The sequence below is a fragment of the Psammomys obesus genome, unplaced genomic scaffold (genome assembly GCF_907164565.1).
Source record: "Psammomys obesus unplaced genomic scaffold, mPsaObe1.curated_primary_1811, whole genome shotgun sequence".
NCBI lineage: Eukaryota > Metazoa > Chordata > Mammalia > Rodentia > Muridae > Psammomys > Psammomys obesus.
The window spans coordinates 7,491,584-7,517,227 of NW_026596085.1; the positions used below are offsets into that span (position 1 = coordinate 7,491,584).

Genomic DNA, 25,644 nt, shown 5'->3' on the forward strand with positions numbered 1-25,644 from the left:
ACAACTTTTTAAAAAAGATCTAATGTGGATTGCCTGCGTGCGTGTTTGTGTGCCACATGCATGTCTTGTGCTCTCAGGCTAGGAAAGTGGTTAGATCTCCTGGATCTTGAGCTACAGATGAACTGGGTCCTGTGGAAGAGCCTCCAGTGCTTGTAACCATTGGACCATCTCTCCAGCCTCTTGTTTTTGTTTTTCTGAGACATGGTTTCTGTGAGGCTTAGGCTGCCCTTAAACTTAGTTTTTCCATCTCAGGCTCCCTGGTACTGGGATCACAGGTGTGTACCACCAGTCGCAGAGTGTAATTTTCTAAACATTTGTAATTACTGACAATTTTGAAGATGGGTTGTTTTTTTTTAAGTTAGTTTTCTCTTGAGAAAATTTTTGTTCTGAAATAAATGCTAATTCATGGGAAATTTGGAGACACACCACGGTTTTTTTCACCCAAATTTCCTAATAGTAACATCTCACAGAGTGCCTATATATGCCCTAAAGTTGACATTGTATGGTCCCCAGAACTCATTCAGAACGCATGCTTGTGCAGTTTGTGTGTGTGCGGCTTTGAGCATTTCAGTAATATATTAAAATTTGTGTGACCCGCACCACCCCTTGATCAGTTCGCTCACAGCCAGCCACCGAGCACTTCCTTGTTAAGCCTTAGGAAGCTTGGTAACCAGCACAGTCAGTACACTTAGCTGCCGGCTCGGCCGCTCCCTGCGCCGCTCCGCCGTGTTCTGATTACTTAGTAGCTAAGTGTTGACCATCCAGCACGCCCTGCTAAGCAGGTAGAAGCTGGGCGGCCACCTTTACTTTCCCAGTACTTTTGAGTGCGGGCAGTACTGCAGGTTTGGCAGCTGTTTGTCTTCAGGCCGCCGCTTTCCTTACTTACCACCTGAAATAGGCTTACCGCGCTCTCTACAGTCTTTCCTCTCCCACCTCCCCCAGCACAGCGTCTCGCCTTGTAGCCCGTGCTTGCCCTACACTTAGACTCTTGCCTCAGCCTCTTGAATGCAGAGATTACAGGTGTTTGCCACTGTCCCTGACCTTAAAAAAAAAAAAAAAATTCAGTTTTTCATGAGTGGGAGAGTAGATAGGTTAAGTGAAGACTCTAAAGTAATTTTTTTCCTTGCCAGCACATCTCTAGTGTTTCCTTTTTTTCTGTATTTATTTCTGTGTATGTGTGAATGCATGTGAGCAGAGTACAGAAGAGGCTGTCATATCCCTTATAGCTGGAGTTATAGACAGTTTGACCTGTCTGATGTGGATGCTGGGATCCAAACTCTGGTCCTCTGCAAGAGCAGCCAGTGCTCTTAACTGCTAAAGCATCTCTTTGCACCCTGATATTTCTAGGTTTTGTTTTTCATGTTAGTAGGTCATGTGTATATTCTTCCTAAGTGTGTTTTTACGTAGCAAATAAATTTTCCTGTGTTTGTAGTATATGCATGCACACGTGTTCATGTTTGAGAAAATGTGTGTGTGTATAGAGCAGAGGTTGACACTTGATGTCTTCTCTCAATCACCCTTTTCTGAGACATGTCTCTCGCTGATCTAGCTGGACAGCGAGCCAGCCCCAGGATCTTCCTGTCTCCACCTGCAGCGCTGGGGTCACAGGTGTGCTGCCACGCTAGGCTTTTTACATGTGTGCTGAGGATCTCAAGACAGTCCTTACGCTTGTTTCTCAGACACTTTACTGAATAGACTGTCTCCTCGGCTCCCCAGTAATGAATTTTAAATCTTACCTACGTACAGTGTGTTTTCCAACATAGTGTTACAATCAAGAAACCCCCTAATACTTGACTTTTCCTGTCCAGCTATGTCTGCCTTAGCTTTTAGTAGTTTAATAACTCCCCCTAACTGTGTTCATCTTAGTAACTTCCCACTCCCTCTCTGGACTCCCACAAGTTTGAGTCTGTTGTCGTAGATTTGCTTCTCCTGAACATTTCCCATAAATGAATCTTACCAAGTGTGAATATTTGAGTCTGTTCTCTTTCATTTTGTATTTTTAGGGTCATCTGTAGCATTTGTTACTACGCTTGATAATATTTCATTAAATGGATCTGACATATTTTGTTCACCATGTGATAGGCATTTGGGTGGGCTTTCTACTGTTTGGCTATTGTGAATAGTGGTGCTATGAAAATTCATTTACATGTATTTTGTTACTGCTTTGGGGCAAGGTGTCCTGTAGCTAAATCTGGCCTCAGACACACTCTTGCCTAGGATGACCTCTTCCTCCCTGACTCTCAACACTACCTGGCCACATATGTCTTTTCTATAAACATAGGTGTTTTGAGTGCTCTTGAGTGTTTAGGAGTGAAAGTTGTGGGCTGTTGTTGCTCAAATCATTAACTTTTGTTAAAACTCACTCTGTGTGTACATGTGTGTGTGCTGTAGTGACTTTGTGGAGCTTAGAGGACAACTTGCAGTGGTCACTTCTCTCCTTCCACTGCATGGGTTCCAGAGATTGAACTCAGGTCATCATGAACAGCTTTGAACCTCTTTACCTGCAGAGCTGCTTACTAGTCCCTAAATTTATACTCTAAAGGGAATTATGGCTTACATTTCTCTTCCTTGCTTTGTGACAACTCCAAGCTTTTCAGCAGTTTACAAACTAGCAATGAACAATAACAATTTTTTAAGCATTAAAAGACTGTGGCTACAACTCTTCATTGAACATCTCATTCTGAAACCCAGACTGTTATGCTCCCCCTGCCCTCAACAAGAGCAAAGGTACATGCTAGGTGTAATTTTAAATAAACTATGTTAAACTAACACTGATAATGTCCTTATCTGAAGTTTGTGTGTGACTTAAATGGATCTGCAGGAACTTGAATTTGAAAGAATATATGCATATTTGTTAGGGTGCCACCAAGTTTAGCTGCCTATAAAAATGCAGCATCTAATCAAGAGACACATTACTATTAGGTAAACATTTACTTTCCTGACTAACCTCTTTTTTTTTTTTTTAATTAAGATACATAACTTTGTCGGATATGGTGGTGCACCCCTAATTCCAGCGCTGGTGAGGCAGAGACAGGTGGATCTCCGTGAGTTCAAGGCCAGCCTGGTATACAAAGCAAGTTCCAGGACAGTTAGGGCTCTGATATACTGTCTCCAAAAACCAAATAAAAAAGATATGTACATAACCTTGTGGGCTTTGATGTATCTCTCAAAGGAAAACCAAGTATAACAGTGTCATTCCTCCTAGTGATTTTAAAATTCCAGTGCTGTAGTTGTTTGTGCAATAGCATACAGAATTTCCTAGGCCGTATTTAAAGGATCACCAGTCAGACCCTGGTCCCAGAGTCGTATGTAGTTCATTAGTCTGGTGTACATCTCTCCAAGAGATGGTATTATACCTTCAGGCTTTAGATCAGAGATGGTAGAGGTTTGTGGGAAGTCAGACCAAAGAGTTTGCAAGTCTGAAATTTCATAGACCTTTTGATAGTAGAATAGCAACTTTTAATTGAATCCTCAGAGAAAGCAAATGCGTCCTAGGCTGGTGATCTGCCCTGACTTCATGAGGGTAGTTAGTGTCTGATGTCTGCTTTGGGAGGAAGTAACAGTGAGAAACGTTTTTGCAACATGAGACATACAATTTCTCAACCGCAGCCTTAAGAAGAAAGCCCACAGCGTCCATCTCAGCCTTTGTGGTAATGACGAAGCAGAGGATATAGGACTGAGTGGCCACCACTGTCAGCATGATGTCTTGCTCTCCATTTTGAAACACCATATGAGTAGTTTGAATTGATGATTAAGTTGGATCTGTGTAATGATCTTTTTCTCCCATCACACCTGCGTTTGTGACATTTTTCTTTTGTGGTAAACAGACGTGGGTGGAATGAGTTTTCTGGGATGTTGTGCATAGTCTGTGAAGAAAAAGATATGTTAGTGTTTTGTATGTGTCATCATAGGGGAGGAGATTTTAATATTTCCAGAGAGTTCCTGAACAGAAAGCATTTCCAGTTGTAAGATACACTCATCTAATGGTCTTAAGGTTTTACTTAAAATAATGTGCCCTAAGTAAAGTAGACACCAATTTTCGAAAAATGCTTCAAATTCCTATAGCAATTGGATTTTGAATTTTGGGGCTATAAAACTGAACATGAAGTTATTGTGCTATTCACTAAATTCCTTGGCAGTTCCCAACCTGAATACTCACAGGACTGTTATTTCTTCTCACTGTCAGGTGTAAAGATTTCTCTCTGTGTTACTGGAATCCCTATTGGATGCTGCCCTCTGATGTTTGTGGAATGAACTGCTTTTGGGAAGCGGCTTTTAGGTAGGCCCTTAAAATATTTAATTGGTAGATCAGAGTAGGTAAGACTAGATAGTAGATGATCAAAGCTTTCACTGTAATAAAACATAAGTCCTTTTCCTGCAATTCAATATTATATAACTAAATAATTGATTTTCTGGGTGGGTTTTTTATTTCTCTGTGTCATCTTTTAGTTAAATTTTAACATGTCAATGCTCTAAATTTTTCCAAATGTTATTAAGATAAATTGTAAATTTTAGAGGAATTTATGATTGCACTTTACTGATAAATTGATGTGTAGGTGTGTTCTAGTTTAATAAAATACTTGGAGTAAACGCAGCTTGGGAGGAGAGGGTTTATTTGGTTTATACTTCCAGGTCACAGTCCACTCCTGAGGGAAGTCAACCATAGAGGAATGCTGTTCACGGGTTTTCTTGCTTGCTCAGCTCCCCTGATAGAACGTAGCCCTACCTACCTCAGGATGGAGTTGCCCACAGTGGGCTGGACCCTCCCACATCGACCATTAAGACAGTCTCTGACGAACATGCCCACATGTCATTCTGACCCAGGAGCTTCTACCCTCAGATGACTCTAAGCTCTGTGAAGTTGACAATCAAAATTATGTAGACAAGATGAGAAAAGGCTTCTGCCAGATATTTAAAGATAACCTACGTATGTGTGCGTTTATGTGCACACATACATTTGCCAGTTATCTAATTTAAAGCTTGGGATTTAACATTGGATTTAATTTGTTTCTTTGTTTGTTTTCTCCTGAGACAGGGTTTCTCTATGTAGCCGTGGCTATCCTGGACTTGCTTTATAGACCAGGCTGGCTTGGAACTCATGGAGATCCATCTGCCTCTGCCTTCCTAAGTGCTGGGATCACAGGCGTGCGCCACCACACCCAGCCAGTACCTAGCATCTTGAAATTCTGGGGCCGGGGGGTTGGTTCATCTGGTAAAGACACTTGCTTCAAAGCCCGACACCGAGTTGGATGTCCAGGACCCACATAGCGGGGAAGAGAACTGACCCCTGCAGGTGATCCTTTGGCCTCCACCAAAGAGCTGGTGTACTAAAAACACATTCTGTAGGGGATGGGACAGGAAAGATGATGGTACCTTTAGCCTGGAGGTTTTTGGGAATGAGGAAGATTAAAAGAGAAGACAGTTATTTATTGGATGGTGTGCCATCCTGCTCTTGTCTTCAGGGAGAGAATCAAGTGTCCATAGGAGTGGGGAAGGCAGTCACTCTCCTGAGACGGTGGTGGGGGCGAACGTGGGATTGGCCTGACATATCCAGGGAGGCTCCTATCTTTATGGTTAACTTAAACCCTCACTCTGTTTGCCAGGGACCACGTCGGTCACTACATTGTCAAGTCAGGTTAATGCCGCTCAGCGGTTCAGAGTCTGGGTGGTGTTGCTGTAGTGAACGTAGGTGGCAGTAGAGAATGACAAGACCTAGCATTTTGTGAAGGCCTCCTGTAAAGGGTCGATGAGCAGGAGACCAGCCCACTTCAAGGTCGTATGCTCTGGATGAGAGGCACTGCACTGGCTTGGTGTTTGTTTTCCGTTTTTATTTAAATTGACAAACGTGTGTTTCCTTTGGTAGCTTGATATAGATCTGTGGTGTGCAGTGGTTACACCCAATAATCTTCCTACTGCCCACCTCTCATAATTACCAACTTTAGTGAGAACATGTACAGTCCTTTAGCTGTTTTCGGATTATTTAACTTCATGTTTGTGATGTTTTGCCTGACTGCATCACATGCATGCAGTGCTCATGGAGGCTAGAAGAGGACATTGGGTCCCCTGGAACTACTTAAAGTTGGTTGTGAACTGCCGTAATGGATGCTGGGAAATGAGCTTGAGTCCTCGTAAGAGCAGCAAGTACTCTTAACCTCTGAACCGTCTCTCTGAACCATTAGGCTATTTTGAAATATAGAACACTTTTTACTCTCTGTGATCACTTTACTATGCAGTAAACCTTGAATTCTTTGAACCTTTTGGTCCAGCCCTCTGCCTCATTTCTGGTCACCACTTTTCTGTCATTTATTCATGAGCTGCAATTGTTGGCTTTTTTGTTTTTAAATTAAAAAAATAAAATATACTTACATCATTCCCTCCCTGTTCCTCTCCTCCTGTGCTCCTCCATACTGTCTCATATTTATGGCCTTTATCATTAAAAACCTGCTGAGTCTATTTGGTAGCTTGTATGCATGGTTTTGGAACTGACCACTTCGTACTGGATAACCAGTTAGAGGGCTCATCCCTAGGGAAGACTTAATTATTCCTGTTTCAACAGTTACTCATTGCCTGTAATACAAGCTGCATTCTTAATATCTATAATAGTATACATAAAGTCTCGAATTCCCAATTATGCATCCTGTAAGCAAATGGAAAGGGTTAGTTCTGTCTTCTCCCCCCTTCTCTCTCTCTCACACACATATATGCACAAGTACAGAGAGAGAAAGAGAGAGATTGAGATTTCCCTGTGTTGTCCCAGGCTGATAATTTAGCTTGTAGGCCTAAGTTATATTTGTGTTTCAGCCTCTCAAGTAGCTGAAAGGCTGAAACGTGTGTACAACTAGACTACATTAGGCTGTTTTCGTTTGTTTGTATTTTTGAGACAGGGTTTCTTTTTGTAGCCCTGGCTGTCCTGGAACTCACTCTGTAGACCAGGCTGGACTCGAACCCAGAGATTCTGCCTGCCTGTTCCTCCTGAGTGTTGGGATTAAAGGTGTGTGCCATCACCACCTGGTTACGTTAGGCTCTTAAATTTGAGATTTTACATCGTACTCCTCTTCTACACTTTCTGCTTGTAGTATTGTATCTACTTAAACCATACAAAAATATAAACCAGTTTGCAGTATGTATCAACATTCTGTAAAATATCTTAAGCGTAGTTTCCTTTTTACTTCCTGTTTGTCTTTGTGTGTGTGTGTTGTCTATACACAAGTGTGCCTGGTGTTCACAGAAGCTAGAAGAGGGTGTCAGATTCCTTGGAACTGGAATTATAGGTGGTTGCGAGCTGTCTAATAGGGGTAATGAGAACCGAAGTCTGACCTCTAGAAGAGCAAGCAAGTGTTCTTTACTGCTTGAACCGTAAACTCACTTTCTTAAGCAGCACTAAATCTCCCTCATACCCAGTGACCTGTAGCAGGAAGACAGTGTAGAACACAGATGCCGCGCCCTTCTTGCCTGCTTTAGCTGTGTGTTCTGTGACTGCATGCAGGTGTATCTGCTGGGCCTTGTGTACAGGTCACAGGGCACAGTGGTGCCCCTCACCTTCCACCTTGCTTGAAGCAGACTCTTCGGTGATGGGAGAAACTGGGGATCTGCCATCTGCTTCCACAGTAGAAGTTAAGGTTCTCTCCCCCTCTGTGAGTCCAGGGATGGAAATCAGGTTGGCAGGTTTGCCTGTAAGCATTTTTACCCACTGAACCATTCCACTGGCCCCCATCTTTTGTGATATTTTTGTTGTTTTGCAGAATGACCCTTAGTTTGGATTTACCTGTGTCCCCATGAGTAGATTAAGGGTTTGGTGTTGCTTTAGGCTTTTGCTCATGCTGTCAGAAGGCGTCAGCGGTATCTACCATAAGCTTAAGGTTGAGGTGCCTCATTAGTACAGTAGGTAGCGGGACAGTCTTATAGCTTAACATCGTTGGTTAAGTTTTATTGCATGGTTACAGTGGTGGACTCCACGTCTTCTCTGTAACAGTCTCTGTTCATTTTGAAATATGTATGGAAATACATTCTTTCCTCCCTCCCTCTCTCTCTCTCTCTCTCTCTCTTTTTTTTGGTGAAGTAGTGATCGCGATGATTGTCTCATTTTACGTCTCTTGGTGGCAAGTTTTGAAGAGTTCTTTCCATTTGCTTAGATACTTTCATGGTTCAGATTTTAATTTTGTTATGCTCTTCGTTACTGTCATGTTCTGTGTTTTTGAGGTTGGTGGTATTGCAGACTGACCCCTGAGCAAGCGGGGCATGAGCTTTGTTGCTGAGGTGCATCCCAGCTCTCCCTTTTGTTTGTGAGCCTCGGGTTCCTCAGGTCCTAGAGGTCATTGGAATTGAGAGAGAATTTATGTGCCCTCAGACACTACTCAAGTAAGAAAGCCTTGGCTGTTTACATTGCTCCAGGCCCTGATGCTTCTCCACTGAGTTAGGGAAGTATGCTACAGTGATGGGCATTGCCTAAGTGAGGTTCCTTCCTCACACATTTTAGAGGTTCCCCTCTGCCTTAGTTGCATTTCCTGTTGCTATGATAAAATGCCCTTATAGAAACAGTTTAAAGGAAAAGGGTGGGAATCCATTGTTGTGGGAAATTAGGATGACAGAAACCTGTCACACCCACAGTCAGGAACAGAGGGCAATGAATTAATTGGTGTGTAGTCATGCCTGGCTTGTTCTTGCTTTTTTACTGAGTCCAGACTCAGTTTGTGAGTTGCTGCTGCTTATATTTAGGGTGAGTCTTGCCAGGTCAGTAAACCCAGTTAAGGAACTGTTTGACAGGCTATGCCCAGAGGCCAACCTCACTTAGACAGTTTTTCCTTATGAGACTTGCTTCCCTGTTCATTGTCTTATGTCCAGGTGACAATCAGAGTGAACCATTACACGCCGGGCAACCTTCCTTCCAGTCAGCAGCTTAGGACACAGTAAGTTTAGCTGTCAGTTGGAGAGCTTCCTAGAATTTCTTGAGCGGCTGGAATGGTTTTGATAAAAATAAAGCTGGGTAGGAAGCCTGCCAGAGGGAGCTGGGTCCCTGTTGTCTGCAGCTGTTTAACACCTTTGGAGTCCAGGGCTCCTCTGTAGGTGACCCGGCTGCTGCCTGTCTTTGTGAATGGTCTGAGGGATCCTGATGGGCGTCAGGTCCTGGACCTAGCTCACACTTCAGGCCATGATCTGAGTCCCTGCCTACACAGGCAGCCAGTGCTGTGATTCTCGCTGAAGCTGGGCTTGACTGGAGAGCCTGTGTTCTGTGAATTGTCCAGCACTTTCTTCTTATCATTTGGAAAAATAGATTTGGCTTTAAATTTCTTTTCAGGTAACATTAATCTCTGCAGGGATTTTAACTAAGATGAAGTACATTTTTATAGACCATGATGAAGATCCTGTCATTCATGTGGACCAGAATTATCAGAATGGCTGTTTCCCTATGAATGCTTAGAAAGTGTGCGCCATCAGTTCCTGCAATGTAGACACTTTCTGCCGATTTCTTGCAGTTCTTCTGCAGTTGTGCTTTCTGACCTTGGAGCTGAGGGTCAGGTTGTGGGTAGAGACTTCCTCAGTGCCTGTTTCTTCTGCTCAGTTTGGGTGCTGAGTGTTTCTAATGCTGCAGAGAACAAGCCGACCCACAGCCCAACCGTGCTTCCTGACGTGGGCGGTTGAATGGATTGTTTTTACTTTTGCTCTCTTGCTGTTGTCTTTGAGACAGGATCTCATGGAGCGTAGATCACAGATCTTGAACTAGCTGAGAGTGACGCTGGACTCCTGATCTGTCTGCCTCCACCTCCCGAGGCCTGGTGTTGCATTCATGACTGGCCCTTGAGTCTGCGTTTAGGCAGATTTTTTTTCCTTCTTTGAGAAACTAAGGTACATAGTGTTTCTTAATACGCTCTGTAGAGAGTTCTGTGCAGCGTAACCTGTGACTGTTACAGGTCAGTTAATAGTGGCTCTTGACTCCTGACTTTGGGGTGTACTCGGCTTGTGGACCAGTTAAGCAACTGAACCTATTGGGCATTCTCAAATTATGATTTTGTTTTTCCAGAGATAGTCTTGTTACAAAGCCCAGACTGGATTCTCTTGCCTCGGCCTTCCTAGTGCTGAAATTACAGACTTAGGCCATGTTGCCTGGTTGTGATGTTTTAATGTTTTTGTTTTAGACTTCTTTTCTGTGTGTGAGTGTTGGCCTGCGTATATGTCTGCGCACCACATGCATGGTCTGGTGCCTGCAGAGTCAGATCAGGGTGTCAGATACCTGTCATTGGAGTTGCAGGTGGTTGTGAGCCACCTTGTGGACAGTGATAGTGGAGATCTTATCTTGGTTGGTTACATAGGCCTCTACTGCTAAGTGCATGAGAGATCAGGGAAGGAAGCTAGCAGTTCCAGCATCCGCCCGGTCCTTTGCAAGAGCAACGTGTGCTCTCAACCGCCGGAACATCTTTCCATCTTCAGGCTGATGTTTTTTGTTGTTGTTGTTTTGTTTTTTAATATTTTTAATTTTAATTTTTATTAATTACACTTTATTCACTTTGTATCCCCACATAAACTCCTCCCTCCTCCCTTCCCATTCCCACCCTCTCTCCCCCTTCTTCACACATGCCCCTCCCCAAGTCCACTGATAGGGGAGGTCTTCCTTTCCTTCCTTCTGATCCTAGTCTATCAGATCTCATCAGGAGTGGCTGCATTGTCTTCCTCTGTGGCCTGGTAAGGCTGCTCCCCCCTCAGGGGGAGGTGGTCAAAGAGCAGGCCAATCAGTTCATGTCAGAGACAGTCCTTGTTCCCATTACTATGGAATCCACTTGGACACTGAACTGCCATGGGCTATATCTGTGCAGAGGTTCTAGGTAATCTCCATGCATGATACTTGGTTGGAGTATCAGTCTCAGGAAAGACCCCTGTGCTCAGATTTTCTGGTTTTGTTGCTCTCGTTGTGGAGTGCCTGTCCTCTCCAGATCTTACTATTTCCATCTTCTTTCCTAAGATTCTATGCACTCTTCCCAACATTTGGCCATAAGTCTCAGCATCTGCTTTGATAGTCTGCAGGGCAGAGCCTTTCAGAGGCCCTCTGTGGCAGGGTCCTAACTTGTTCCCTGTTTTCTCCGTCTTCTGATGTCCATCCTCTTTGCCTTTCTGGATGGGGATTGAGCATTTTAGCCAGAGTTTTCCCTCTTGATTAGTTTCTTTAGGTGTACAGATTTTAGCAGGTTTATCCTATATTATATGTCTATATGAGTGAGTATATACTGTGTGTGTCTTTCTGCTCCTGGGATAGCTCACTCAGGATGATCTTTTCCAGTTCCCACCATTTACCTGCAAATTTCATGATTTCCTTGTTTTTTATTGCTGAGTAATATTCCATTATGTATATGTACCATAATTTCTGTATCCATTCTTCAGTTGAGGGGCATCTGGGTTGTTTCAGGCTGATGCTTTATGGTGTTTTGCTTGTTTGTTTGTCTGGTTGCTTGGTTTGGTTTTTCAAGACAGGGTTTCTCTTTGTAGCCTTAGCTGTCCTAGACTCACTTTATAGACCAGGTTGACCTCTAAGTCACAGAAATCCACGTGTCTTTACCTTCCTCAGTGCTGGGATTACCAGGCTGATGTTTTAATGAAGACTTAAAAAAAAACAAACAAACAAACAAACAAAAAAAACCCCCAAAAAACACTGTGAGAAGTAGGATGTGAATGCAGATAACAGGATGGTGGCATAGAATTCTGTAGAATTGAAGTTGTACCTCAACTGCCTTCTCTATGTCTGTGGCTTCCACTGTTCTGAGATGAACTGAATTCATGTTTCTTTTGTTGCAGCATAAGTGGTATGCATACAGTTCCATGTTAGGAAATGAAGGGCAAGGGATTAAAGGAATGGTTGGGAAGAAGGCAGCACTTCTGTCCAAAGCCTGCAGTGGAGCAGTGTGGGGAGCCCACACCAGAGGAAGGAAAGGGCCCTCCAGCCCAAGTCCACGGCTCTGTTAGAAGCAAGTTCCTGCCAGGGTTTGGGGTTTGCGTGTGTGTGTGTGCGCGCGTGTGTGCATGCGTGCGTGACACAAGAGGCCTTTCCTTCCCGAAAGACATTTTGATATTTAAGATCCTTCCAGAAATGTTGACACATCTTGGTGAGGGCTTGGTGAGTAGAACTGAATGTGTGCCACTGAAGAACGTTACATGAACAAATTTCTGTAATCAGCATGGCTTCAGATGGGATATGATACAGAAATACTTATGGGTGAAGTTGTAGCTGACTTGCCTCATGGATCTGATTGTGTGTTGAAGAAGGCACGTAGAGGGGTTTTAAATGAAATTGGAGGATGTTTTGATAAAAAAAAATACTCCTTAAATATTTGAATGGAAGGCTTTCATACTCTTCCTGTCTTGACACCCAGTGTGAGTGGATTAGTTACTCACGTGTTCTTTGGAAAGTTGCCTCATGATGTATGTTGGCTGTGGAAAACTGGTTGATGATTTCTTTTACATGTTATAAAGAAGTTGTAAATACCATTTAGTAGTAAGTACATGCTGAACTGTTGGAAATGTGCTTCTCTGTGCTGTTAGGTATGGTCTGAAAACACAGCCCATTGAGAAAATGCACCTTGCCGTTGTTGCCTGTGGTGAAAGACTGGAAGAAACTGTAACTATGTTGAAGTCAGCTCTGATTTTCAGCATCAAGCCACTGCACGTCCATATTTTTGCTGAGGACCAACTTCATGATAGCTTTAAAGACAGAGTGAGTACTTGACACTCAGTGAACATTGCTGAGTTGACTGTCTGTTACCCTACTACAACTGTCTGTTGGTACCCTTCCCTCTTAGAGAGAGTGCTTTCTAGGAGTCCAGATGCAGGAAAAAGGATGATTGGTTTTTGAACAGGAATAGGCAGCCTTCCACCCTGCCAGGTATGGCGTTTTTATTTTCTTACCCCGTTTCAGGGTGTTTGGACTGAGGAATACAGATAGACATGGACAGTGCTTGCTGTGCGGTAGCTCCTCATCTGGAAGGAGGGCTCTGCTTTTTTCTGGTTGTGGCCAGGCCATTTTCAATATTTGACTCTATGTCATGTTTTAAAACAACCATATCCAATATGAGGAGAAAAAAGAGCTGAGAGAAAAAAAAGTGCTCTTTCCCTTTTTTTTTTTTAAATTTTTTATTAATTACACTTTATTCATTTTGTATCCTCCCATAAGCCCCTCCCTCCTCCCCTGCCGATCCCACCCTCCCTCCCCTTTCTGCGTGCATGCCACTCCCCAAGTCCACTGATAGGGGAGGTTCTCCTCTTCTTTCTGATCTTAGTCTATCAGTTCTCATCAAAAGTGGCTGCATTGTCCTCTACTGTGGCCTGGTAAGGCTGCTCCCCCCTCAGGGGGAAGTGATCAACGAGCAGGCCAATCAGATTATGTCAGAGGCAGTCCCTCTTCCCATTGCTATGTAACCCACTTGGACACTGACCTGCCATGGGCTACACCTGTGCAGGGGTTCCAGGTCATCTCCACGAATAGTCCTTGGTTGGAGTATGATTTTCTGGGAAGTTCCCTGTGTTCAAATTATCTTGTTCTGTTGCTTGCTCTTTCCCTTTAAGGTCACTTTGCATTAATAGTTTACTTTTGGTGGAGTGTAGTCATTGGATCATAGCTAGTGTGGACTCAGGGTGGCCCTGTATCCTCCTCAACAGCAAATGGCCGTGGAGGAATTAGGGATCCATTTCAAAGAGAAATCAGGCCTTGTACGCAAAGGAAGATGAGCCCAATCTCACAGCCATGTGTTCTGAGGGGGAAGGTGATTGTGATGCTTCTTCCCTTCCCCCCACTTATCTCTGCTAAATCTAGCTTTCAAGCTGCAATGGATTTTTTTTTGTTTGATCTATGTATAAAGATTCTTTGTTTTCCAAGTTAAATTAGTTCATTTCCTTGTTGAAGGAAGAATACCATTTGTAGCCTTAGTGTCTGTCCAAGAAAGTTGCTTAATTCTGAGAGGTACGAGAGGTGTACTTAACTTTAAACTTTTTCCAGTCATCTCTGGATTTTATGCATATTTTGTCATTCTATTCAATCTGTAAACAATCTTTGCTTAGATTGTTTATTAAAGTGTACATACATATTGTTTGTGTTTTGTTACTGTTTTGAGATGGGTTCTCAAGTGTGTAACTGAAGCTGGCCTTGACCTCCTGTTGATCCTCCTGTCCAGTTTCCTGAGTGCTGGGGATTACACAGGTCTGAGTACTTCACCCAGCTCTAAACTATATTTTTAACTTAACGTGTTTGGCTTTGATTTGATGAAAGAATATCAGATATTTGATGGACTAAATTGCAAAATATTCAATATTAAAATTAATATTGAAGTTAGTATTGAAAATATCTTTAAGTGACCTATAAGTTGAAAGAGGAAATGACATTGCTATTCTTTTAAAATAATTAATAGGGGCACTAAAGCAGGGTGTTGCAATAAAACCATTCTTAAACTACGTTGGAAGATGCGTATGCTTTCAAAAGTATTGCACACAGTTGTACACAAAGAGGCAATAGCTTGATGTAAATTATACCCCACCTCCTCTGATCATTTCTGTGTATTCTTTGGGTAATTAGAACCAAAAATTCTAAAACTGGGCCTGTTGGCATGTGCTCATCACTCCAGTTCATTGGGAGGCTGAGGCAGGGGCCTGGGATTTAAGGCTTACCTCCAAAGAGTGGCCATTTCTTACTTTACACAGCTGCAATAGCATAAGGCCATCAGGAGACGTGCTGCTGGAGCAGCAACGATAGGTTACATTTAACTGGGTCAGTACCAAGGCAGTGTTTTGAAGAGCGAGTTTAGGACATTAAAGAGTAATACTCATTATAGATGGCTTTAAGATGTATTTTGGGGTCCGTAGGGTTTTTTCTTTTTCTTTCTTTTTTTTTTTTTTTACATTGGCACTGGATGTGTGTTTATTAGATGGTTTATTAGGAATACCAGTTCCCATTTAAACTTCCCATAAATGGACTAAGCTGATGTTACATTAGTCTGACACTTAACTTAAACATTTTTTATCATATATATGATATGGTAATAATTTGAGTGCTTAATTTTTTCTGATTTCAATTTGTTTAGAACTGGGAAAATTCACATGGGTGAAGTTAAGGGAGATCAAGTTTGGGCTATTGGGCTTAGCAAGAAGCAGCTGTGTGCGCCGAGTCACTTTTTGAGGTGGATCACTCGGTTAGCCTGGCACTGACTGGTTTCCGACAGGCTGGCTACTGAGCAAGCGTAGTTATCTCCCTGTCTCCTCCTTCGCACTGTGCTGGGGATCTGACCTCAGGTTCTCATTCTTAGCTTTCTGGACTGACCATCGCCATGGCCCTGAATACTGACTTTAAAAAGTCCACTGTACCTTAGATCTTGGTGAGAAAGTGTTTGTAGCATATCATTATAATTTTTAGATTTGAAATGGAAATGAGAGAGTGATAGAAAAGAATCCTTTAAATGTATAACATAAAAGTTTTAGCATTTTTGTTTGTATCTATTGTGATGTTAAACAGAAGGTTGAAAGTAAAACCAATCTGGTTGTTTTATGTTTTTAACTTTAATTCCTTTCTATGTGTTTAGCTTGACAGCTGGTCATTTCTGCAAAGATTTAACTATAACCTGTACCCTATCACCTTCCCGAGCGACAGTGCTGTGGAGTGGAAAAAACTCTTTAAGCCATGTGCTTCCCAGAGGCTGTTTTTACCCGTGAGTTATTCTTCCTCCACTGCTTCTTTGCTTTTTATTTCTTAAATTTGAAACTTAATTTTATACAGAAGATGTCTTGGTTAGGGTTTCTATTACTGTGAAGAGACACTGTGATCACAGCAACTCTTATAATGGTAAACATTTCATTGTGGCTGGCTTAGGGTTCAGAGATTGAGTGCGTTATTTTCCCAGAGAAGCCCTGGGAAGACACTGACAGTGGTCACTATGCGATTGTGTATGTTGGTTTTGAACTTGAGTTTTGAGCTATTTGATTTTATTCATGTCTTTATTTTTTTCTGCCGTGCTGGGGGACAACCCACATCTCACACGTGAAGAATGTGTAATAAACAATAAGTAACCTCATGCAAGTAATCTACCACTGAGCTACACTCACAGCCTTCTTTTGAGACAGTCTCCCCAAATTGCCTTAGCTGGCCTTAAATTCAGTATCCTCTTATATCATTCTCCTGAATAATCGGCATTGTAGGGTTCATACCTCCAGGCCTGGTTTTGAGTATAAAGCAGTGTGTTTGTAGTTGTCTGAGAATATTAACCTCTAAACAGATGGTGTATTGTGGCACACAAACAGAATATTGATAGAAGGACAAATCTTGGGATAGGTATAATACTCAGTTCAGCCCTCCTTGGGAGGCTGAGGAAGGAAGACTCAGGGGCCTCAAGTCCAGCCTGGGCTATATGCTGAATGCCAGATGTATTAGCCTGAGTTCTCTAGATGAACTGGGCGGATAGAATGAATCTATGTATATTTAAGAGGGTTATTAGAGTGGCTTACTGCCTGTGATCTGCCTAGTTCAACAGTGACTGTCTCCTGACAGAAGGCCAAGAATCCAGTAGTTGTTCAGTCAAGAAGGCTGGCTGTCTCAGCTGGTTTTCCATCTGTGTTGGAATCCCAAAGAAGTAGGTTTTAATACTAGTAAAGTAATACCTCAACAGCAGTATAGATGAACTTGTCAGCAAGAGTGAGTGCAGTAAGGCAAAAAACAAAAGCTTTCTTCCATGTCTTGTTACTGGAACTTGCCACCAGAAGATGTGGCTTAGAATTAAGGTGAATCTTTCAACCTCAAGTGATTGAAACAAGAAAAGTCACCCACAGGTGTGCCCAGCTGCTTGATTCCAGGGGCAGTTTTCACCCCTTTTCCACTAGTGGGGAAGCAAGCCTTGCTTATCTCCTCTTAGCCATGGTGTCTGAGTAAGGGGGACTTGCCCATTCAGGCCCAACCTGAAGTATTTTCTCTATCTGATATTAAATTAATCTCCTGAAGTATTTTCTCTATCTGATATTAAATTAATCTCTAGCAGACTGAGAGAGGAATAGATATTAATCTCTAGCAGACTGAGAGAGGAATAGATATTTCAGGGAGTAACTGCTCAGTGAGGCATTAGCTCAACTTTGTTGCAGGCAAGGTAACAAATTTGCAGAGTAGCAGAAGGAGGATCAAGTGTTGTTCTCATTGTGTCATAACTACAGTGTTCCAGGCACCTCCAATCTGCCCCATAGAGAGTAACTTTGATACAAAGTTGAAAACTTGGGTACAACATTGTGAGACTATTACTTTTGCTATCCTGATTTCATGTTTCTCCAATGTGTGAACTTGGTGATGATGTCATGTTGTATATGTCAAAGGGTTGGACACTCCTGCTAGGTTAACCTAAACTTTGAGTTTTATGAATATCGGAGGATAGGCAACACATTTACATTTGTAAGTATCTACGTTTTTTTCAAGAATGACAAATTTCAGAAGAATTACCTTAATATTGTAAATTGGCTCATCACTTAGATATAATTTCTGTTTCTATGCTTTTATTAAATAGATTTATTTATACCTAATTCAAATATCTCTCCTCATAGTTAATACTGAAAGAAGTTGATTCACTGTTGTATGTCGACACTGATATCCTTTTTTTACGACCTGTCGATGATATTTGGTCATTACTAAAGAAGTTTAATTCCACACAAATTGCTGCCATGGCACCAGAACATGAGGAACCTCGAATAGGATGGTACAATCGCTTTGCTCGGCATCCGTACTACGGGAAGACTGGAGTGAACTCTGGAGTGATGCTGATGAACATGACCCGGATGAGAAGGAAGTACTTCAAGGTGATTTGACAATGCAGGCAGTTGATTTAGGTTTCTCTTTATGCTTTTGCTTTTCTGAAACCCTAATTAAACTAGGTGTTGGAGAGATGCCCAGTAGTCAAGGTCTTTCACACTGGACAGTGGTGAGTTTCTAGCATCCACACTAGTTCATTACTGCCTATAACCCCAGCTCCAGGGCTTCTGAGGCCCTCTTGTGGCTTCTGTAGGCACAAATACACATAAATAAAAATGAAGAAGATCTTTTAAAAATCACATAGGGTTGTGGCTGGAGAGGTGGCTCGGTCATTACGTGTGTTCTCTGCTCTCTCACAGAGGACCCCATTCAGTCCCCAGCATCTGTGGCAGCCAGCTCACAGCTGTAACTCTAGTTCCAGGGGATCTGAAGCCTTTTTTTTTTTTTGGCTAAGGGCACCAGGCATTCACATGTAAATATGCTTATTTACTTATAAGTAAATATACTTATTTGTAAGCAAAACATGTAAGATAAAAATAAATATGTTGTGTGTATACATGTGTGTTTGTGTATTTTCAGATGTGGCTCACACCTTTACTCTTAGTACTCAGGAGGCAGACAGGTGGGTCTCTTTGCCAGCCAGAGCTGCATAGTTGAGATGTTATCTCACCTACCTTGAGAAAAAAAAAATATATACACACACACACACACACACACACACACACACACACACGTATGTATATTTGAAAGGTGGAGGGAGAAACACTAAATTATTTTTAATTTCCTATTTTGGATAATTGTTAAGTGTTCATAGTGTTCTGTATTCAATTAGTGGCTGATTCACTTAGGTCACATCAGAAGGTATTTTCTTTTTCTTTTTTTTTTAAAGATTTATTTATTGTTTATACAGTATTCTGCCTGCATGTGTGTCTGTAGGCCAGAAGAAAGCACCAGAACACATTATAGATGGTTATGAGCCACCATATGGTTGCTGGGAATTGAACTCATGACCTTTGGAAGAGCAGCCAGGGCTCTTAACCTCTGAGCCATCTCTCCGGCCCATCAGAAGGTATTTCACAGTGAAGTAAAGTAGCAGTACACCAAGTAGCGACTGCCATCTTCTAGACTGTCAGTTCAGGAAGCTGTCATCGTTTTACACTTGTGCAGCACTGTGAGCTTGAATCTAAAGTGACCTTCGGGGCGAGTTTGGTTATCAGCATAGATTGTGCAGCCTGTCAGTCTGGATCCGAATTGGCTTCTTAGCTGTTCCGTGGGTGGGGTGAGCTTGACTCTCCCGGGTATTCCTCATCTGCACAGTGGGCTGGTAATGTAACATACCTGTGCTTTAGGGCTTTCTGTGAAGGCGAAGGGGCTTAATTAAACAGGTGCTGATGACCTCTTGCAGAGGATGTGGGATTGATTCCCAGCACTCGCATTCAGAGGCTCTCAGCTGTGTGTTAACTCCAGTTTCAGGAAATCCTCTGCCCTCCCATGTCCTCCACAGGTAACTGCGTGAACACAGCACGCATACATTAATTACTCAGGCGCATACACATAATATAAAATTTACAAAGCAAACAAAAATTCTTACAAAGTTCGGAATAGAACATGACAGTAGTCAAATTTTTAAATATTAGATGAAGTTAAGTAAAAAACAGGGACTTCGGAGAAAACACCGGCTTTCCCTCCAGTGATTATTCTTTTATGTCTAGTTAGAATTAAACTAAGGAGTATTAAGAGTGTATGTATTTCTCAGTGGTTTTTAAAATATTTTTCTGTGACTTCTGACAGATTAGAATTTACATTTTTATCTTTCCTTCCTTCCTTCCCTTTTCTTTCCTTTTTCCTTTCCTCTTTCCTCTCCTTTTCTTCTTTCTTTCTTTTGACCTAAGGTCTTCTCTGTGTGTGCTCCAGGCTGTTCTGGAACTTCTGTGTAGACCAGGCAGAGATCTGCCTGCCTCTGTCTCCCGAGTGCTAGGACTAAGGTTGTGGCCCACGCCAGTTGTTGCTTCAGTATGGGCAGAGTACTGCTTGTTGCTGTCATCACTGTATGCCAGCCTTTCTATCTTAGAAATTTTAGTGTGTATCATTCTATAGTCCATCCATCAGGTAAACTCTTATTTTAGCTTTCCATTTTCTGAGTCTATTTTCATTAAATATATATAGTATATATGGTATATAGAATATATACTATATATATTATGTATATGTATGTGCATATATATATGGTTTATTAGAGTGACTTGTAGGATGTGGTTCTGCTGTCCAACAATGGCTGTCCAATCAGCAGAAAGCCAGGAACCCAGCAGTTGTTTGGTCCACCTGGCCAGATACGTCTTCATTGTGCTTTGGATTGAAGAAGCAGCTGTAATGCCAGGGAAGGAATGGACTTGCTATCAAGAATAAGGGCAAGCTGGCAAAGGGCGAAGAGCTGCCTTTTCCGTGTCATTTATATAGGCTTCCTGCAGAAGGTGTGAACCAGAGTAAAGGTATATGCATCTTCCCACTTGAAATGATTTAATTAAGAAAAATCCCTCACCGTGTGCCCAGCTGCTTGGGTTTTAGTTAATTCCAGGTGTAGTCAAGTGGACATCAAGAATAGCTAGTACAGTTAGCATCTGTTCTTGCTTAACGACCGACACTTTATTTCTTTTGCTCTTATATTTTGAGTATTTACATTTCATAGACCATAAAGCTTTCTTATGTGAAAGCAGCATATCAGCATGACTGCTCTGCCCGCTTGTTAGACTGTGCTTGGTGATGTCATGCCAGAAGATGGTGCTGTAAGATAATCTGCTAAGAATTATGTGACTTCTCACTGCATTTGAACTTCGTAGAATTATGAGGATAGTATTGCAAAAAGCTGTGGAAATAATATGACCCTTTGATTTTTAAAATTGGGTTATATAGCTCAAATTCATTACTGCTCTTAGTTTATCTTCTGTACTGTTGGCCCTTTCCCCTTGTCTTTCTGCTTTTCAGCCAGGTAGAGATGTGGATGTAGGGTTTAAATAATTTCTAGACATTCGATTTTTTTTCCATTTTAAAGAGATTTGTTTGTATCTTTTTTTATGTTTACTCCTGACTGTGTGTATGCCATGTATGTGTAGGCCAGAAGGCTATCAGATACCCTTGGGCTAGAGCTATAGGCAGTTGTGAGTTGCTGGCAGTTGAACTCCAGTCCTCTTTAAAAAGTAGCCAGAGTTAGCTGGGCGTGGTGGTGGTGCACACCTTTAATCGGAGTATTCTGGGAGGCAGAGGCCAGCAGATCTCTGTGAGTTCAAGGCCAGGCCAACTCTGTCTATAAAGTTAGTCCAGGACAGCCAAGGCTACAGAGAGAAACTCTGTCTCAAAAGCAAAAAAAAAAAAAAAAGTAGCCCATGCTCTTAACCTGCTGAGCTGTCCCTCCAGAAGAGATGAGCGGAGTGATCTTAGCAGCAGGTGACTGCATTCACTGTCCACACTTTGACAAGCGCTGTCATCCATCAGTGCTGAACATGAGCTTGCTGTAAAATTTACTGATTTTTAAAATATATTTTTCATGAATAGATTTTTTCATTGTTTTTCTGTCTTTGTAGCAAACATTGCCTTCATTACCCCTGTTCAATGACTTAGGGTACAGATTATAAATATTAGATCTTTGGCCATTTGACGTGCAGTCACTTCCTAGATTGTTCCATAGAGATCCACAAATGTTGTCTCATGGATATTATCACATAAAAACCAGAAGACAGCCTGTTTATAATGAAGGTCATAATTGTTTGTTTGCATGGCTGACACCCTGTTCTTGTCATTATGAGTATCAGTGTGCAGTTCCAGCCTGCTCCATTACAGTAACATTAAAAAGTTAAAACAGTAAAATTTCTTTCTTGTTCTTTGTATCTTACTGCTTGATAAGCAGGATGCCCTGTACTTGTGGTGCAGAAGCCCCTCCACTTCCTGAGGGGAATACATTACAGGAGCCCCAGCAAATGCCTCACTGAAAGGTTGGGTTGCTGTGTAAATTCTCCTGGGAGGTATAGACAAATGTCTGCTTACCTAGACAGGGTACCAGTGACATCCTCAGGAACCCTGCCTTACCAAGCTACAACCTCTCAAAAATGGGTAATGTGGTCTGCAGTCTGCACTCCAGAGGCATGAAGACCATGAGTCTGAGGATAGCCCTGGTCTGCATAGCAAAACCTTGTCTCTAAAAACAGCAACAAAAGCACTTTTCATAGTCCTTACCTGGAAAGGCAGCTGTAGTTGAGCTGTCATCCTCCTTGCCTTTCTGGGCTCCACCCTTTATTGCTGCCTTCCCTTCTTATACCAGCAGCCCTCCTCACATGCAGAGTGAGAAATGACACATGGTTTTGTAACAAAGGAGTTGTCCCCTTTGGGCATCGTAATGGTTGCTATGGGAAGGGTGGGGAGCTGTCATGCTGCCACTTAAACTTGAATGCTAAGACTTTTTCATGCTTTTTCAACAGAATGACATGACAACCACACGGCTACAATGGGGAGACATACTTATGCCATTGCTTAAGAAATACAAACTGAACATCACATGGGGTGATCAAGATCTGCTAAACATCGTGTTTTTTCATAATCCAGGTAACCATCGACATTGCTTTACTTCTTCGCATTTGTGAAAGCAATCACAGATTTGAAAGGAGAGGAAGAAACAATGGGCTGGGGTAGCTCACTGGCACAGTGCCCCCTTAGCCTGTACGGTGCCCTCACTTCAGTCCTTGGAACCATAGGAGACAGAGTTGTTTGGTTTTTGCTTATGTTAATGGTTGTCAATATCTTCATTTGAGGCAGAATAAGACTTGAAATTTGACTTGGTTGGGAGAAATTTAAATACCAAGTGTAATTTGTTTAAGCTAAAATGTTTACAATGTTAATTCCCTCTAATCACTATGTGCTCTATTACTTTGCTGTTGTTGGACATTTCTTCATTGTAGAAAGCCTTTTTGTATTTCCATGTCAATGGAATTATCGACCAGATCACTGCATATATGGAAGCAACTGCAGAGGAGCCGAAGAGGAAGGAGTCTTTATTCTTCATGGAAACAGGGGTGTCTACCATGACGACAAGCAGCCAGCATTCAGAGCGATATATGAAGCACTAAGAAATGTAAGGTTTACTCTCCCAAAGTTGCCACTTAAAATCTACAGTATCAGGCTGGAGAGATGGCTCAGAGGTTAAGAGCACTGGCTGTTCTTCCAGAGGACCTGAGTTCAATTCCCAGCAACTGCCTGGTGGCTCACAACCATCTCTAGTGAGATCTGGCACCCTCTTCTGGCGTGAAGGCATACATGCAGACAGAACACTGTATATATAATAAATAAATCAATCTTTTAAAAAAATCTATAGTATCATTAAGAGTTTGTAGATATAGTATAAAGAATTTCTTTATCCTTTATTTGAAAGTCACCAGCTCCCAAGATCTGGCTTTGTGGTTTGTCATGGGTTTTCTGTCTTTTTTTCTGAACACGAATTGTATATATTATCTACTTGAACCCCTCCCCCCCCCAACTGCAATATTTTTTAGTACGATTAGGGGTATTTCCTTATTAACCATTATACAGATACTAAACTCAGATGTATCTGCCATGTTCCTAATCTCCTTGGTTAGTAACACTTCCTGCTAGCTTACAGCTGTGTAGTTTCTTCTTACAGTTGTGATGCTGTGTCCACAGTTCATGTCTGGGACCCAGCGCTGTGTCCACTTACCTGTCTAAGTATAACCAGCGTGGACTTTGGGGTACTTATCCCTTCCCAACTTATATTTCCTTCAGGTTTTATTGATGCTGAAGGTATTTCATATTTGGCCATTGGGCATTTCTTTGGCTGTGTGTGCACTTTTGACATGTCATTATTTTTCAGATTATCTCTTTATTTTCTGCATCAACAAAATAGTCCAGGTTTATTTTATCCTTTGCTTGGGTAGCTCTGAAGGTAGCCATCTGCCAGAGGTGCTTTGTATCCTTAATGGGCCTTAGATGTTAGGTCCATACACTGCTTTGCTTCTGTATTAGGCAGGGTTTCCCAGAAGAATACAGCGGGGCTGGGGAACAGGAATGCATTTCTACCTTGGAAGGTGCCACCACCTGCTGCCCTTAGCAGGTCCTTTTGGGAAATGCTAAGGGGTATATCTGCATGTGTCTTAGACCAGCCCATACAGTCTCTACGTGGTAAAGCTGGGACTCAGGAGCACAGGTACAGCTTCCTTTCAGACTCAATACCAACTTCTTAGGATGGAGCTTTCTTTTCTTTTTCTCTTTTGTTTAAACACATGGCTTACTGAAAGAAGATACCTCTGTCATCCTTTTCTCATTCCAGGTCACTGTCAGCTGTAAAAGGAACTTTTATTTCGCTTCTTCAGCTATTGTTTGGGAGGCTGGCTTACTGCCTCTGTCTGCTAACCAAGGCCTACTCCTGGAAGCTTCTAGGCTCCATACAATCTAACCTAGGCCAGGAATGCTTTCAGCCCCCAAGGCTTCTTGCTTCATAAGCTCACCCTTTCTTATTCTTACTGAGCTCTAGGCTAGCCTCTTCAATTCAGCTGTTCTGGCTCAAACTCCTCTGCCAGCTGACTTGTTCAATCTGGCTTTTCTCTCAGCCTTTGAATTGCTCTGCTTGGCCTCAGACTCCAGCAGTCTTTCCTTATCTTCTGGCTCTTTCTCATTCTCTGGCTCATTCTGCCTTCCCCTGTGTCTAGCTTGTTCTCTCAGCCAGCTTGCCTCTTTTAAATATCTAGTGTTTTGTTAGCATATATTATCTATAACGTATATAATAATAGGTTCAGGACATTTTCACCTCTCCTCACTCTCTAACATCTTCTTTCCTCTTATCCTGCCTCTGCCAGGTAGTCTTTTTTTTCCCTTCATTTTTTTTTTTTTTAAGTTCCTCCCTCCCTCTTTCACGCTTTCCATTTTACCAGTTGGGTACACTACTGAAGAAAATGTCTCTCCCTCATAGAGGAACTATTAATTGCCTCTTAACTCCTTAAGGAGGGGTGCCACCTCGTAAGTCCATTCCCCTCCACTGTTGCTCTGCCCAGTCTTGCCTGATCTTACGCAGGTAATCAGAGCTGCTGAAAGTTCGCTGAGAGTTTGTGGGACAGCCATGTCATGGCTTGAGGACAGTGTTCCAGATTTTAGCATCGCCTAAACCCTCCTATTGTGGTGGTATTCTCTGAGCTTTGGCTTGGGTGATGGAGATGGTTCACTTAGTGCTGAGCATTCAACAGCACTTATGTCAGCAGTCTAACCGTGATGAGTCTCTGGTAGTTGCTGCCCATCTTTTCCCATCAGTCTCCATGGCTCCTTGCAGCCCTGCTGAAGCTAAGCTAGCAGTGGGTCGCTTCCAGTTCAGTACCATCTTGATTGGAGCTTTGGTTTCTTTCCCTTGGTGTGCTGTGACCCTCAGGAACACTCTCAGTTCATTTTATCTTGGATTTCAAGTTAAATTTCCTTGTGATTTTGGTTTTCAATAACTCCCAAATTTTCATGTAAAATGTTTAATTTTCAAGACCCATTCATCTTTTAAATAGAAAATAGTTGAAAACACTTACGTCAAAGATATTTATTTCTGCTTTCTTCTACAATGCGTTAAAGTGGTTTATATGTTTATATGTTTTTATGTAGTAGATGGAAGCTGGTTAAAAATATGCTTTGAAATTATTAGGAACGTTAACATTAACTGATGTTTCCTGGCTTGCTTTATTGGCAGTCATATGAGTCCTGGGAAGAGCGTGTGGTGTTTAGCAGTTTTAATATTTATTTATCTTTGGATTCTTTTGTATAGTATGTTAACAAACTTTCCATTAGAGTAAGAAATGCCTGTGGTTTGTCAGTTTATGTGTAGGGAAATATTTTTGCTCACAGTTTCATAAATTTCAGTCCAT

At 42.1% G+C, this 25,644-nt stretch overlaps 1 protein-coding gene across 2 annotated transcripts in view; it reads left to right on the top strand.

Annotated features, from left to right (window-relative positions):
* Nucleotides 1-25,644, top strand: part of Gxylt1 (glucoside xylosyltransferase 1) — a 36,124-nt gene that overhangs the window by 4,290 nt on the left and 6,190 nt on the right. Inside the window, exons 2-7 of one of the 2 annotated variants that reach the window (XM_055626859.1) lie at nt 4,187-4,279; nt 12,526-12,697; nt 15,549-15,674; nt 17,545-17,796; nt 22,219-22,342; nt 22,696-22,868. In XM_055626859.1, the coding sequence (XP_055482834.1) occupies nt 4,187-4,279; nt 12,526-12,697; nt 15,549-15,674; nt 17,545-17,796; nt 22,219-22,342; nt 22,696-22,868 (940 nt within the window). The remainder of the gene's footprint in view (nt 1-4,186; nt 4,280-12,525; nt 12,698-15,548; nt 15,675-17,544; nt 17,797-22,218; nt 22,343-22,695; nt 22,869-25,644) is intronic. The other variant, XM_055626860.1, reaches the window with a different exon arrangement.